Source organism: Ornithorhynchus anatinus, chromosome X2, assembly GCF_004115215.2.
Source record: "Ornithorhynchus anatinus isolate Pmale09 chromosome X2, mOrnAna1.pri.v4, whole genome shotgun sequence".
Taxonomy (NCBI): Eukaryota; Metazoa; Chordata; class Mammalia; order Monotremata; family Ornithorhynchidae; genus Ornithorhynchus; species Ornithorhynchus anatinus.
The window spans coordinates 16,461,940-16,479,681 of record NC_041750.1 but is presented as its reverse complement, the minus strand read 5'-3'; the positions used below and the strand labels follow the sequence as shown (position 1 = coordinate 16,479,681).

The 17,742-nt window shown below is 45.5% G+C and overlaps 1 protein-coding gene across 1 annotated transcript in view; it reads left to right on the top strand.

Annotated features, from left to right (window-relative positions):
- Positions 1–1,295: 1,295 nt before the first annotated feature.
- The window catches only part of LOC103166476 (mucin-16-like), a 52,084-nt gene continuing 35,637 nt past the window's right edge, over positions 1,296–17,742 (top strand). The window contains exons 1-10 of the mRNA XM_029052369.2: positions 1,296–1,312; positions 1,369–1,867; positions 2,026–2,170; positions 3,753–3,805; positions 4,654–4,759; positions 5,718–14,081; positions 15,574–15,628; positions 16,026–16,123; positions 16,454–16,532; positions 16,638–16,816. Coding sequence (XP_028908202.2) covers positions 1,296–1,312; positions 1,369–1,867; positions 2,026–2,170; positions 3,753–3,805; positions 4,654–4,759; positions 5,718–14,081; positions 15,574–15,628; positions 16,026–16,123; positions 16,454–16,532; positions 16,638–16,816 — 9,595 coding nt within the window. The remainder of the gene's footprint in view (positions 1,313–1,368; positions 1,868–2,025; positions 2,171–3,752; positions 3,806–4,653; positions 4,760–5,717; positions 14,082–15,573; positions 15,629–16,025; positions 16,124–16,453; positions 16,533–16,637; positions 16,817–17,742) is intronic.

Sequence of the window (17,742 nt, the reverse complement as noted above, 5' to 3'; positions counted from 1 at the left end):
ACTCCATGCCGGTTTGAGGTCGCTCAGAGAGATCTCAGTGTTCTCAGGCAGGTCTCTTAGCACAGGTATCGAATCCCCATTTCACAGATGAGGGAGGTGAAGCATAGAAAAGTTGAATGATTTGCCCAAGGTCACATAGAAGATGAGTGGAAGAGCCAGGATTAGAACCCAGGTCCTCTGACTCCCAGTCCTGTGCTCTTCCACTGGGCCACAATAATTCTTGATAATAATATAGTAATACCTTGGTTTTCTGTAGCACTTCTTTTCCCCAAAAGGCTCTCACAATAATTATTTTATTACTCACAACAACCCTGTGAGGTAAATAGGAAAGGCAGGTATTATCCCCATTTTGAAGATGAGGAAACAGATTAAGTTGACTTGCCCATAGTCACTCAGCAGGTAAATGGCACAGCTTAGACTCAAACCTGAGTCCTCTGGCTCCTAGATTGGTGCTCTCTCAATAATTACATCCTTTGCCTGTTTGAAGTCTGAGCACCTTGGTTATTGCAGGGCACCAATATGGCTTTTTCAAACCAGACCCAACAATTCAAGCCCAGTTATAAGAAGAGTTAAAGAACCTTGCTACTTGTATGAGCAAGGATGATGGAGCTAGTCTATGGAGTCTGGTGTATCACACAGTTGATGTTTTAACCTCTGTGTATGGGTCAGTGTATGATTTTGTGGGTTTCTTTTTGGGTGTGTTTAACAGAAGAGTCTAAAGAAATACACAACTAAGTAGGAAGAAAAATAGAAGAAAACAGATGGGTCTAGGAAAAGGAAAAATGGGAAATGAGAGATTGGAGGAAAGAAAAGATTGAGGAGGAAAAGGAAAAAAAATTGAAGAGCAAACTCAAAATGCATTCAAAACCGCAACTTGAAAATTGAGCACTTTCTTGTAGAGATTTCATCAGTAAGTTGTTCATTTAGCTGAGGAGGATGTATAGTACCATATTTAAGCGATTTTTTTTCTTCATCAGGCTCTGTCAGCACTGGGACAGGGTCTACAGTGACTTTGAGAACAGATGAATCAACTTCAAGAACAGAGAGCATGACTGAGCAATCAGCAAATGTGCACAGCAGTAGCACAAGTGCAATCTTAACATCAGCAAGCACATTCAGTCCGACAGAATCCTCTGCAATTAATTCAGGAACCACGCCGTCAAAACAAAGTGCATCTTCTGTCACGAGTGTGCCCTCAGAGGCAAATTCTGCAGCTTCATCAATTAATCCACCTCTCTCAAGTGGAACTGCGAGTACTAGTATAACTGATTCCACATTACATTCTGTGACCTCCAATGGTTCTGAAAAATCGGCTATAGCTGAAACTATTGTGGATGAATTAGGGTCTCCCAGTAAATCATCTCCCAGTACATCTACCAACACACTAGCCTTTTCTTCCACAACAGGCTCTCCTACCTCACGAGAACCTTCCTCAGCCCCTTCATTGGTTAACACCAACCCACTGGAAGCATCAACCCTACTGAGTGCTAGGATGACAACCCTCAAAACACCAGAAAGATCCTCAGTAATCACCACATCAGAAAGTGTATGGACAACAAGTTATTACACAACTACTAACAAAACACCCGCCCCTGGTGACACTAGTGTAAGAATTTCACCTACCACACACAACTCACGGAGTGTGAGGGCATCCTTGACAACTGTTCCTTTGTATTCACTCAGGCAAGCAATGACATCTGAGAGCAGCAGCCAAACTCCTGAGAAAAACAGCACTCAGGGACAACCAGGGAGCACTCAAGTAAGTCATACAATTACAAATCCTACATCCTCAAGCAATTCCAGCAGAAAAGAATCCCCTCCGACTACCCAGATGATAACACACTCCACACCAAATGCTCTGCTCACTGTAAGTGCAGCTTCAGACATAGCCCCTATAGGGCCATCTACAAGTCCTTCTGTCACATCTGAGTCCACACAAAATTGGGCGACCACTACTGAACCTCAGATATCAGTGGGGGATAGTACGAATCCACTTGAAACACGCTCTTCTATTACACCTGACAGCACTCCATCTGGGTCTTCTACAGCACATACCCCTACATCACCAGAAATGACCACAGCTCTTCCAACAGCCTCCTCCACCATACTGCAAACATCAACCATATCCAGCTCCTCACTGACAAACCTCATAACCACAGAGACATCTGCAGTAACCACCACTTTGGAGAGCACCTCCAATCCAATTGCTGATAAAACCACTGAAAAAATGCCTGGTAGGACTCATGTTTCCATTTCAGCTGCCACAGCTAGCTCAACCAGTGCAAATGTATCCTCAGCAAGTGTTCCATTAGAATCAGCCAGTCAAACTATGACATCTGGGAGCAGCAGTCCACTGTCTGTGACAAGGAGCACTATGGCACAATCAGGGACCAGTCACATAAATGTTAAAAGTGCAAATTCAACATCATCAAGTACTTCCAGTTTAACAGAATCCTCTCCGGACATCCATGTGATTACACACTCAATACCAGATACCCGTGTCACCAGAAGTGCAATTTCAGATGTCACTTCTGTAGTGCCATCCACAAGTCCTTCTGATCTACCTGTGTCCACACCATATGTGGTGGCCACTAGCAAATCACAGAAATTGGGGATGGCTGAAAGGACTCCAGTTAAAATACAATCTGCAATGACATCTAGCAGCCCTCCATTTGGGTCTTCCACTGCCTGTACCCCTAAATCACCAGACCTGGCCACAACCATTCCGAAATCCTTCTCCACCACATTGCACACATCAATCATATCCAGCTCTGCCCTGACTACCCACGTAACCACAGAGATGTCTGCAGTATCCTTGACTTCTGAGAGCACTTCCTATCCGGTTGCTAACACAACTGTTGAAAAAACGACAGCTACCCCTGCTAGCACTAGTGTTTCTATTTCAGCTTCCACAGATAGCTCAACCACTGCAACTCTTTCTTTGGAATCAGAGAGTCAAACAACAACTTCTGAGAGCAGCAGCCCACCATCTGTGGAAAAGAGCACCGTGGCACATTCAGCGATGACTCACATAATTGGCACTAGCGAATCTCAAAAATTGGTGACTACTGGTAAGATTCTCGGTGAAACAAGCTCTATTATTACACCTAGCAGCACTCCATTTAGGTCTTCCACAGCACGTGTTGCTACCTCACCAGAAGTGACCACAGCCCTTCAAACAGCCTCCTCCACCACATTGCAGACATCAACCATATTCAGCTCTGAGCTGACAAACGTCATAACCACGGAGACATCTGCATTATCTACCATTTCTGAGAGCACTTCCAATCCAGTTGCTGACACAACCATTGAAAAAATGGCACCTACTCCCAGTAGCACTCATGTTGCCATTTCAGCTTCCAAAGCTAGCTCAACGAGTGCAAGTGTATCTTCAGAAACTGTTCCTTTGGAATCAGCCAATCAAATGACATCTGGGAGCAGCCATCCATCATCTGTGATGAAGAGCACTATGGCACAATCAGGGACCACTCACATAACTCGTACAAGTGCAAATTCAACATCACCAAGCACTTCCAGTTTAACAGATTCCTCTCCAGTTACCCCGGTGATCACAGGGTTGATACCAGATACCTTTGTCACAGTCAGTGCAATTCTGGATATCACTTCTGTAGTGCCATATACAAGTCTTTCTGACCTATCTGTGTCCACAAAACACACGGTGGCCACTAGTAAATCACAGAAATCGGGGACGGCTGGTATGACTCCAGTTGAAACACAATTTTCTATGACAGCTAAAGGCACTCCATTTGGGTCTTCCACTGCCCATATCCTTACATCACCAGAAGTAACCACAACCATTCCAACATCCTCTTCCACCACATTGCAAACATCAACCATATCCAGCTCTGCCCTCGTGACCACAGAGACATCTGCAATATCCACCACTTCTGAGAGCACTGCCAATCCAGTTGCTGACACAACCACTGAAAAAATGACACCTAACCCCAGTAGCACTCATGTTGCCATTTCAGCTTCCAAAGCTAGCTCAACGAGTGCAAGTGTATCTTCAGAAACTGTTCCTTTGGAATCAACCAATCAAATGATGACATCTGGAAGCGGCCACCCATCATCTGTGATGAAGAGCACTATGGTACAGTCAAGGACCACTCACATAACTGATAAAGGTACAAATTCAACATCACCAAGCACTTCCAGTTTAACAGAATCTTCTCAGATTACCCCGGCGATCACAGGGTCGACACCAGATACCCTTGTCACTGTCAGTGCAATTCTGGACGTCACTTCTGTAACCCCATCTACTAGTCCCTCTGATGTACTTGTGTCCACACCGTATGTGGTTGCCACTAGCGAATCTCAGAAATCGGTGATGACTGGTACAACTGAGGATGAAACACGATCTTCTATTACCTCTACCAGCACTCCATTTGGTTCTTCCACATCACGTACCCCTACATCACTCGAAATGATCACAGCCATTCCAACAGCCTCCTCCACCATATTGCAAACATCAACGATATCCAGCTCTGAACTGACAAACCTCATAACCACAGAGATGTCTCCAGTATCCACCACTGCTGAGAGCACTTCCAATCTAGTTCCTGACACAACCACTAAAAAAATGACACCTACCCCTGGTAGCACCCGTGTTTCCGTTTCAGCTGCCACATTTAGCTCAACCAGTGCAACTGTATCCTCAGCAACTCTTCCTTTGGAATCAGCCAGTCAAACAGCGATATTTGGGAGCAGCAGCCCACCCTCTGTGGAAAAGAGCACTACAGTACAATCAGAAACTGCTCACATAGCTAGTACAAGTTCAAATTCCACATCACCAAGCACTTTCAGTATAATAGAATCCTCTCTGATCACCTCAATGATCACACACTCAACACCAGATAACTCTGTTGCCATCAATGCAATTCTGGACACCACTTCTGTCGTATCATCTACAAGTCCTTCTGACAAACCTGTATCCATATCATATTCTATAACCACTAGCGAATATCAAAAATCAGTGACTGTTGGTAAGACTCCAGGTGAAACAAGCTCTTCTATTACACAAGTCAGTGCTCCAATTGGGTCTTCCACTGTCCATCCCCCAACATCACCAGAAATGACCACAGCCATCCCAACAGCCTCCTCCACCATATTGCAAACATCCACCGTATCCAGCTCTGCCCTGACTACCCTCATAGCAACAGAGACATCTGCAGAAACCGCCACTTCTGAGAGAACCTCTAATCCAATTGCTGACACAACCACTGAAAAAACTACACCTAACCCTGGTAGCACTCATGTTTCCATTTCAGCCCCCCCAGCTAACTCAACCAATGCAAGTGTATCCTCAACAACACTTCCTTTGGAATCAGCCAGTCAAGCAACAACATCTGGGAGCAGCAGCCCATCATCTGTGGAAAAGAGCACTACGGCACAATCAGGGACCCCTCACATAACTAGTACAAGAGCAAATTCCACTTTGCCACGCACTTCCAGTATAACAGAATCCTCTCTGATTACCCCAGGGATCACACATTCAACACCACACACCCCTGTCACCATCAGTGCAATTTCAGGCATCATTTCCACTATACCATCTACAAGTCCTTCTGACAAACCTGCATCTAAATTGTATTCTGTGACCACTGGCGATTCTCAGAAATTGGTGACGGCTGCTACAACTCCAAGTGAAGCACGATCTTCTCTTCCAACTATCAGCACTCCATTTGGGCCTTCCACAGTTCGTCCCCCTACATCACCAGAACGGACCATAGTCCTTCCAACAGCCTCCAACATATTGCAAACATCAAACATATCCAGCTCAGCTCTGACTAACCTCATAACCACAGAGACGTCTGCAATAACCACCACTTCTGAGAGCACCTCCAAACTAATTGCTGACATAACCACTGAAAAAATTACACCTACCCCTGGTAGCACTCGTGTTTCCATTTCAGCTCCCCCAGCTACCTCAACCAATGCAAGTGTATCCTCAACAACACTTCCTTTGGAATCAGCCAGTCAAGCAACAACATCTGGGAGCAGCAGCCCACCATCTGTGGAAAAGAGCACTACGGCACAATCAGGGACCACTCACATAACTAGTACGAGTGAAAATTCTACGTCTCCAAATACTTCCAGTATAACAGAATCCTCTCCGATTACCCTGGTGATCACTCGCGCAACACCAGATTCCCTTTTCAGTGCAATTTCAGATATCATTTCCACTGCGCCATCTACAAGTCCTTCTGACCTACCTGTGTCCACACCATATGTGGTCGCTACTAGCAAATCTCAGAAATCAGTGACAATCTATGAGACTGTGGGTGAAACAAGCTCTTCTATTACACCTGTTAGTACTTCATTTGTGTCTTCCACATCGTCACCAAAAATGACCACAGCCCTTCCAACAGCCTCCTCCACCATATTGCAAATGTCAACCGTATCTAGCTCTGCTCTGACAAACCTCATAACCACAGAGACATCTGCAGTATCTGCTACTTCTGAAAGCACTTCCAATCCAGTTGCTGATACAACCACAGAAAGAACGACACCTACCCCTGATAGTCATATTTTCATTTCAGCTTCCACATTTAGCTCAACCAGTGCAAGTGTATCTTCAGCAACTGTTCCTTTGGAATCAGGCAGTCAAGCAATGACATCTGGGATCAGCAGCCCACCATCTTTGACAAAGAGCACTATGGCACAATCAGAGACCATTCATAGAACTAGTACAAGTGCAAATTCAACATCACCAAGCACTTTCAGTTCAACAGAATCCTCTCCGATTACCCCGGTGATCACACCCTCAACATCAGATACCCTTGTCACCGTCAGTGTAGTTTCAGACATCACTTCAGTAGCACCATCTATGAGTCCTTCCTCCATGCCTGTGTCCACACCTTATGAGGTGACCACTACTAAATCTCAGAAATCGTTGACAGCAGGTAAGACTCCAGTTGAAACACTCCCTATTACAAATATCAACACGTCATTTATTTCTGCCTCAGTACCTACCCCTACATCACCAGCAAAGACCACAGCCTTTCCAACAGCCTCCTCAATCACACTGCAAACATCAACAATATCAAGCTCTTCCCTGACTAACCTCATAACCACGGAGATGTCGGCAGTAACTGCCACTTCTGAGAGCATTTCCAATCCAACTGCTGACACTACCAATGAAAAAACCACACCTACCCCTGGTAGAACCCATGTTTCCATTTCAGCGTCCACAGCTAGTTCAACCAGTGCAAGTATATCCTCAGCAAATATTCCCTTGGAATCAGCCAGTCAAACTATGACATATGGGAGCATCAGCCCACCATCTATGAAAAAGAATACTGTGGCACAATCAGGGACCACTCACATAACTAGTACAAGTGCAAATTCAACATCGCCAAGTATTTCCAGTTTAACAGAATCCTCTCCTTTTATTCCAGTAATCACACACTCAACACCCGCTACCTTTTTCACTGTCAATGAAATTTCAGACATCCTTTCCATAGCACCATCTACAAGTTCTTCTGACAAACCTGCATCCACATTGTATTTGGTGACCACTAGCGAATCTCAGAAATTGGTGACTGATGGTAAAACTGCAGTTGAAACCCAATCTTCTATTACACCTATCAGCACTCCATTTGGGCCTTCCACAGCACCTAACACTACAGCACCAGAAACGACCACAGCCATTCCAACAGCCTCCTCCACCATATTGCAAACATCAACCATAACCAGCCCTGCCCTGACTACCCTTGTAGAAACAGAGACATCTGCAGAAACCGCCACTTCTGAGAGCACCTCTAATCCAAATGCTGACATGACCACTGAAAAAATGACACCTACCCCTGGTAGCACCTGTGTTTCTATTTCAGCTGCCACAGCTAGTTCAACCAGTGCAAGGTTATCCTCAGCAACTGTTCCTTTGGAATCAGCCAGTCTTATGGCAACATCTGGGAGCAGTAGCCCAACATCTGTTACAAAGGGCACCGTGGCACAATCAGGGACCACTCACATAGCTAGTACAAGTTCAAATTCCACATCACCAAGCACTTTCAGAATTACAGAATCTTCTCCAATTACCCCTGTGATCACACAGTTAACACCAAATAACTCTGTCACCGTCAGTGCAATTCTGGATAACACTTCTATAGTACCATCTTCAAGTCCTTCTGACAAACCTGTATCCATATCATATTCTGTGACCACTAGCGAATATCAAAAATCAGTGACTGCTGGTAAGACTCCAGGTGAAACAAGCTCTTCTATTACACCAGTCACCGCTCCATTTGAGTCTTCCACTGCCCGTACCCTTACATCACCGGAAATGACCCCAGCTCTTCCAAAAGCTTCCTTCACCATTCTGCAAACGTCAACCCAATCCAGCTCTGCTGTGACAAACCTTGTAACCCCAGAGGCATCTGCAGTAATTGTTACTTCTGAGAGCACTTCCAATCCGATTGCTGACACAATCACTGAAAAAATGACAATTACCTCTGGTAGCACTCGTGCTTCCATTTCAACTCCCACAGTTAGTTCAACCAGTGCAAGTGTATCTTCAGCAACTCTTTCTTTGGAATCAGCCAGTCAAATAATGACATCTGAGAGCCGCAGCCCACCATCTGTAGAAAAGAGCACCATGGCACAACCAGGGACCCCTCACATAGCTAGTACAAATGCAAATTCCACATCACCAAGCATTTCCGGTATAACAGAATCCTCTCTGATTACCTCGGTGATCACACGCTCAACACCGGCTAAGCTTGTCACTGTCAGTGCAATTCTGGACATCACTTCAGTAGCACCATCCACAAGTCCTTCTGTCAAACCTGCATCTACATCATATTCGGTGACCACTAGTGAATCTCAGAAATCAGTGACTTTTGGTACGACTACAGTTGAAACACAATCTTCTATTACACCTAGCAACACTCCATTTGACTCTTCCACTGCCCGTGCCCCTACATCACCAGAAATGATCTCAGCCCTCCCAACAGCCTCCTCCACCATATTGCAAACTTCAAACATATCCAGCTCAGTTCTGACTAACTTCGAAATCACCGAGACATCTGCAGTAACCACCACTTCGGAGAGCACCTCCAATCCAATTGCTGACACAACCATTGAAAAAACGACACCTACCCCTGGTAGCACTTGTGTTTCCATTTCAGCTTCCACAGAGAGCTCAACTAGTGCAAGTGTATCCTCAGCAATTGTTTCCTTGGAATCGACCAATCAAATGACATCTGGGAGCAGCAGCTCTGTGGAAAAGAGCACTACGGCACAACCAGAGACCACTCACATAACTAGTACAAGTGAAAATTCAACATCACCAATCACTTCCAGTATAACAGAATCTTCTCCGATAACCCTGGTGATCACACACTCAACACCAGATACTCTTGTCACTGCCAGTGCAATTTCGGACATCATTTCCACTGCGCCATCTACAAGTCCTTCTGACCTACCTGTGTCCACACCATATGTGGTGGCTATGAGCAAATCTCAGAAATCGGTGACAACTGGTATGCCTCTGAATGAAACCAGCTCTTCTCTTACACTTGTCAGCACTCCATTTGGGTCTTCCACAGCACGTACTCCTAAATCACCAGAGATGACCACAGGCTTTCCAATAGCCTCTTCCACCATAGTGCAAACATCAAGCACATCCAGCTCTGCCATGACAAACCTCGTAACCACAGAGACATCTTCAGTAACTGACACTTCTCAGATAATTTCTAATCCAAATGCTGATACAACTGCTGTAAAAACAACACCAACCCCTCGTAGAAATCATGTTTCCACTTCACCTTCCACAGCTAGCTCAAGCAGTGCAAGTGTATCCTCAGCAACTGTCCCTTTGGGATCAGCCAGTCAAAGAACAATATCCGAAGGCAGCAGCCCACCATCTTTTCAAAAGGGCACTATGGCACAATCAGAGACCACTCATACAACTAGTACAAATGCAAATTCAATATCACCAAGCATTTCCAGTTTAACACAATCCTCTTTGATTACCCCAGTGATCACACGCACGATACCAGGTAACCTTGTCACTGTCAGTGCAATTTCAGACATCATTTCTATAGTGCCATCAACAAGGCCTGACAAAACTGTTTCCACACTTTATTTGGTGACCACTAGCGAGTCTCAGAAATCAGTGACGGCTGGTATGACTCTGGATGAAACACGCTCTTCTATTGCACCTGCCAGTACTCCATTTGGGTCTTCCACAGCACATAGCCCTATGTCACCAGAAATGACCACAGCTTTTCCAACAGCCTCCTCCACCATATCGCAAACATCAATCATATCCAGTTCTGCCCTATTAAACCTTGCTATCACAGAGATAACTGCAGTACCTGCCATTTATGAGAGCACATCCAATCCAATTGTTGACACAACCAGTAACAAAACGACACCTACCGCTGCTAGCACTCGTGTTTCCATTTCAGCTGCCACTGCTAGCTCAACCAGTGTAAGTGCATCCTCAGCAACTCTTCCTTTGGAATCAGCCAGTCAGACAAAGACATCTGGGAGCAGCAGTCTACCATCTGTGACAAAGAGTGCTATTACACAATTAGGGACCCCTCACATAACTGATATAGGTACAAATTCAACATCAGCAAGCACTTCTAGTTTAAAAGAATCCTCTCCAATTACCCCAGTGATCGCACAATCAACACCAGATACCTCTGTCACCTTCAGTGAAATTCTGGACATCACTTCTGTAGCACCATCTACAAACCCTGCTGACACACCTGCGTCAACACCGAATTCAGTGACCACTAGCGAATCCCAGAAATCGGTCACTGCTGATACGACTCTAGCTGAAACACCCCCTTTTATAACACTGGTCAGGTCTTCCACTACACGTACTGCTACATCACCAGAAATGATCACAGCCCTCACAACAGATTCCACCATATTGCAAACATCAATCATATCCAGCTCTGCTCTGACAAACCTTGTAACCACAGAGATGTTTGCAGTATCCATGACTTCTGAGAGCACGTCCAATCCAGTTGCCAACACAACTGATGAAAAAATGACACCTACCCCTGGTAGCACTCGTATTTCTATTTCAGCTTCCACAGATAGCTCAAGCAGTGCAACTCTTTCTTTGGAATCATCAAGTCAAACAACAACATCTGAGAGCAGCAGCCCACCATCTGTGGAAAAGAGCACTGTGGCAAAATCAGAGATGACTCACATAATTGGTACAAGTGGAAATTCAACATCACCAACTTCTTCCAGTTTAACAGAATCCTCTCCGATTACCCAGGTGGTCACAAGCTGGACACCAGATACCCTTTCCACTGTCAGTGCAATTTCAGACATAATTTCTGGAGCGCCATCAGCAAGTCCTTCTGACACAGCTGGGTCCACACCTTTTGCGGTGACCACTAATGAATCTCAGAAATTGGTAATGGATGGTATGACTCCAGTTGCAACAAGCTCTTCTCTTACTCCTGTCAGCACTCCATTTGGGTCTTCCACAGCACGGACCCGTACATCATCAGAAATGACCACAGCCCTTCCAACAGCCTCCTCCACCACATTGCAAAGATCAACTATATTCAGCTCCTCCCTGACAAACCTCATAACCATAGAGACATCTGCAGTAACTGCCACTACTGAGAGCACCTCCAATCCAATTGCTGACACAACCACTGAGAAAACGACACCTACCCCTGATAGCACTCGTCTTTCCATTTCAGCTCCAATGGCTGGCTCAACCAGTGCAAGTGTAACCTCAGCAACTGTTCCGTTGGAATCAGCCAGTCAAACAATGACATCTGGAGGGGGCAGCCCAATGTCTGTGACAGAGAGTACTGTGGCACAATCAGAGCCTGCTAGCATAACCGGTACAAGTGCAATTTTAACATCACCAAGCACTTCCAGTTTAACAGAATCCTTTCCAATTACCCAAGTGATCACAAACTGGACAACAGATACCCTTGTCACCGTCAGTGCAGTTTCAGATATCACTTCTGAAGTGCCATCTACAAGTCCTTCTGACACACCTCTGTCCACACCATATGCAGCGACAACTAGCAAAGCTCAGAAATCAGCGATGGGTGGTATGACTCCAGGTGAAACCGCCTCTTCTCTTACTCCTGTCAGCACTCCATTTGGGTCTTCCACAGCACATACCCCTACATCACCAGAAATGACCACAGCCCTTCCAACAGCCTCCTCCACCACATTGCAAACATCAACCATATCCAGCTCCTCCCTGACAAACCTCATAACCATAGAGACATCTGCAGTAACTGCCACTACTGAGAGCACACCCAATCCAAATGCTGACTCAACCACTGAAAAAATGACACCTACCCCTGTTATCACCCGTGTTTTCATTTCAGCCTCCACAGCTAGCTCAACCAGTGCAAGTGTATCCACAGCAACTGTTCCTTTGGAATCAGCCAGTCTAACAGCGATACCTGGGAGCAGTAGCCCAACATCTGTTACAGAGAGCACCATGGCACAATCAGGGACCACTTACATAACTAGTACAAGTGAAAATTCAACATCACCAATCACTTCCAGTATAACAGAATCTTCTCCAATTACTCTGGTAATCACACGCTCATCACCAAATACCCTTGTCACCACCAGTGTGGTTTCAGACATTATTTCCATTGCACCATCTCAAAGTACTTCTGGCCTACCTGTGTCCACACCATATGTGGTGGATACTAGCAAATCTCAGAAATTGGTGACACCTGGTATGACTCCAGGTGAAACCAGCTCTTCTCTTACACCTATCAGCACTCCATTTGGGTCTTCCACAGCACATATCCCTACCTCACTAGAAATGACCACAGCCCTTCCAAAAGCCTCCTCCACCACACTGCGAACATCAACCATATCCAGCTCTGCCCTGACAAACCTCGAAATCACCGAGACATCTGCAGTAGCCACCACTTCCGCGAGTATATCAAATCCAGTTGCTGACAGAACCACTGACAAGACAACATCCACCGCTGCTGTCAGTTTTTCCATTTCAGCTGCCACAGACAGCTCAAGCAGTGCAAGTTCATCCTCAGCAACTATTCCTTTGGATTCTATCAGTGGAACAGCAATTTCTGGGAGCAGTAGCCCACCTCCTGTTACAAAGAGCACTAGGGGACAGTCAGTGACCCCTCACATTATTAGCACAAGTTCAAATTCAAAATCAACCACCACTTCCAATGTCACAGAATCCTCTATGGTAACGCAGGTGATAACACACTCAATACCAGATTCACTTTTCACTTTCAGTTCAGCTTCAGACACCCTTTTTGTTGCATCATCTATCAGTCCTTCTGACACACATGGGAAAGAGAGCACCAGTACAACTGGGCTCACACCGTATCAGGGGACCACTACTGAATCCCAGAAGTTGGTAACATCTCGTACTACTCCAGCTGAATCACAGTCTTTCAATAACCCTCTCAGCACTCCCTTCATGTCTTCTACAGCAGATGGCCCTACCTCACCGGAAATGACTACAGCCCCTCCATCAGCCTCTTCCACCATTTTGGAAACATCGACCACATCCAACTCTGCTTCGACAAACTTCATAACCACAGAGAAGACTATAGTTACCACTACTTCAGACAGGACATCCAATCCAATTGCCACCAAAACAACACTCCCCTCTGGTAGTACTAATGCTTCCATTTCAGCAGACTCAGATCGCACTAGCCGAGCAAGTGCATCCTCAGCAACTCTTTTTTGGGGTTCAACAAGTGAACAAATGACATCCACGAGCATCGGCCCACTTTCGGTCTCAGAGGTCACTACTAGACAAAGCGTGAACTCAGTACCACCAAGCATTTCCAGTGGATCGAAATCCTCTACAATTACACAGGTGATTTCCCACTCAGTGCCAAATACGCTTCTAAGCATCAGCTCAGCCTCGGTCACTGCTTCTTCCACCCCATCTACTAGCTCTTTTGACACTCTGGGAAATGAGAGTGCTGAAACAACTGAATCCATGCAGTATTCGGTGACCAGCAGTGAATCTCAGAGATCAGTGACAGCTGGTACGACTCCAGTTGAATCAAGATCTTCTAATATACCTGTCAGCGCTCCCTTTTCATTTTCTACAAAAGGTATCCCTACGTCACCAGAAATGACCACAGATCTCTCATTTACCTTATCCAGCTCAACCCCGACAAACCGCATAGCCACAGGGAAGTCTGCGGTGACAGGCATTTCTTGGAGTACTTCTACTGAAATTGCCAACACAACAACTGACAAAACAACCCCTTCCCCTGCTAATACCAGTGAATCCTTTACAGCTGACACAGACAGCACGAGCAATGCAGATACCTTTTCAGCAAGTGTTCTTTGGGGTTCAACCATTCAACCAACGATATCCATGAGCACCAGCCCCCCTTCGGTATCAGTGGTCACCACTGGACAATCAAGGACCACTCACATCATTCACAGAAGCTTCAACTCAACATCTGCAAGCATTTCCAGTGTCCCAGAATCCACTATGATTAGAAATGGGTTCACTAACTCAACACCAAATACACCTGTCAGCACCAATGGCACCTCAGAGACCTCTGTTGCAGCCTCATTTTCTACTCTTTCTGACACACTTGGAGAGAAGAGCACAGGTACAACTCTGTCCACGCAGCATTCTGTAACCTCCAGTGATCTTCAAAAATCGGTGACAGCTGGTACTATTCCAGTTGAATTGAGAACTCCTTATGCACCTGTCAGCACTCTCCTTGCGTCTCTTATGACAGGTACCCCTACCTCACCAAAAATAAGCACAGCCCATTCATCAGTCACCACCAGCCTAGGAGAGAGATCAACTGTATCTAATTCTTCCCCAATGAACTTTGTTACCACAGAGAAGTCTGAAGTAATCCCCACTTCTGAGGGCACATCACCTCTGATTCTTGACACAACTGACGAAACAACATCCATCCCTGGTAGCACTAGAGTTTCCGTTAGAGCTGACACAGACAGCACAAGCAGTGCAAGTGAATCCTCAGCAACTGTTCCTTTGGGTTCAACAAGTCAACCAATGACATCTGTGAGGCCCAGCCCAGTTTCAGGGTCACAAATCACCAATGAACAATCCACAGCCACTCACATCACTGATAGAACCATAAATGCACCATCACCAAGCACTTCTGATGGAACAAAACTGTCCGTGATTACCCCCTCGACACCAGATACGCTTGTCAGCATCAGCGTGATCTCAGCGACCATTCCTACAAGCTCATTTCTTCCTTCTGAAACATTTGGAACTGATGGCACTGATTCAACAGTGTCCATGCCTCATTCTCTGAGCTCCAGTGAACCTCAGAAATCGGTGATGGCTGCTACTGCTTCAACTGAGTCAGGCTCTCCAAATACCCTTGCCAGCACTCTCTGTGTGTTTAGCACAACAGGCATCCCTACCTCACTAAAACAGACTACATCCCCTTTATCAATCACCACCAGTCAACTGGAAAGCTCGACCTTATCTGGCTTTACCCTCTCAAACCTCAGAGGCACAGAGAAGTCTGCAATAGCCTTTGCTTCTGAGACCACAACAAATCCAATCACTGATAGAGTTGACAAAATAACATCCATTCCTGGTAGCATTAGTGTCTCCACTGCAGCCACCACAGACAGCTCAGGCAGTTCAAGTGCATCAGCCAGCCAACCGATGACCTCTGTGAGCATCAGTCCACCTCCTGTAACAGAAAGCACTACTGGACAATCAGGGGTCACTCACATTATCGATACAAGAGTAAATTCAACATCACCGAGCACCTCCAATGCAACAGAATCCTCTCCATTTACAGAGGTGATCACCCACTTAACACAAAATGAACTTGTCAGTACTGGTGCAACCTCAGAGACCCCTCCTGCAGCCTCATCTCCTCATCCTTATGATGTCTTTAGAAGTGAGATCACTGGCACGCCTGTGTCCACACCACATTCCATGACCACTGTTGAATCTCAGAAATCTGCAACCACTGGTACAACTCCTGTGGAATCAGGACCTCTGACTATATCTGACAGCACTGTCTCCGTGTCTTCTACAACAGATGCCCCTGCGTCACCAGAGCAGATTACAGCCCTTTCCTTAGTCACTACCAGCCTACGGGAAACATCAACCTTATCCAGCTCTACTCTGACAAACCCGGTAAACACAGAGAAGTCTACCGTAATCCTCACTTCTGAGAGCACATCAGCTGCAACTTCCAACTCAACTATTGTCAAAACTACACTTCTCCCTGGTAGCACTAGTCTCTCCATTACAGCTGTCACAGACAGCATTGGCAATAGAAGTTCGTCCTCACCACCTATTCTTTTGGGTTCAACCAATCGACCAATGACTTCTGAGAGCACCAGTCCATTGTTGGTATCAGAGATCACTACCAGACAATCAAGGACCACTCACATCATTGGCCAAAGTGTAAATTCAACATCCACAAGCACTTCCAGTGCTGCAGAATCCTCTGTAATTCCCCAGGTGATCACCCTATCAACTCAAAATGCACTTGGCGATATCAGTATGGCTTCAGAGACCACTCCTGCAACCTCTTCTCACAGTACTGAATCTGAGAATCCTAGTTCAACAATGTCTACGACAATTTTTGTGACCTCCAGTGATGATCATAAAATTGTGACGGCTGACAGTACCACATTTGAATCAGGGACTCCAAATACGTCTGCCCACATGCATTCTACATCCTTTGCAACGGGAGCCCCTACCTCATTGGAAGCCACCACAGCCCTTTCCTCAGCTACCACCAGCCGATTGGAAAAGTCCTCATCCAGCTCCACTCCTGCAACTTTTCTACCCACAGAGATGTCTGCGGTGACTGCCTCTTCGGTGAGCCTTTCGGCTGCAATTCCCAACACAACCATGGGCACAACAATACCTTTCCCTGAGAGCACGAGTGCCTCACTGACAGCTGCAAATTCCCCAACAGCTCCTCTAAGCACCTTGCCAGTTGGGACTGCAACGAGCAAGATAGAAGCATCCTCTTTTTCAACTGTTTCTGCAGTGTCATCATCCTCACCTTTGTCTCCCAACACAGGTAAATTCACCAATTTTTCATTTGTAGTGTTAAAACTTGAATTTTGTTATCTATTACCTTCTCTGAAATTTTTAAAGCATTCCAAATCCACTAAGAATTTCTACTAAAAACACCCTGCAAAGCTGACACTGATGAGAGTTGGTGAATCAGTTCAGAAAAGGTAGGTGCTTATATCAATTAATCAATTCATTCATTCATTCAATCGTATTTATTGAGTACTTACTGTGTGCAGAGCACTGTGCTAAGCGCTTGTAAAGTACAATTCAACAATGAAGAGAGACAATCCCTGCCCACACCGGGCTTACAGTCTAGAAGAGGAAAGACAGACATCAAAACAAGTAAACAGGCATTAGTATAAACAGAATTATAATAATAATAATTATGATGATGGTATTTGTTAAGCGATTACTATGTGCCAAGCACTGTTCTAAGCTCTGGAGTAGATACAAGGTAATCAGGTTGCCCCACATGGGGCTCACAGTCTTAATCCCCATTTTCCAGATGAGGTAACTGAGGCCCAGAGAAGTTAAGTGACTTGCCCAGAGTCACACAGCTGACAAGAGGCAGAGCCAGGATTAGAACCCACGACCTCTGACTCCAAAGTCCGTGTTCTTTCCATTAAGCCATGCTGCTTCTCTAAGAAGATATGTTATAGATATATACACGTCAAAACAAGTAAACAGGTATCAATATAAATAAATAGAATTACAGATATGTA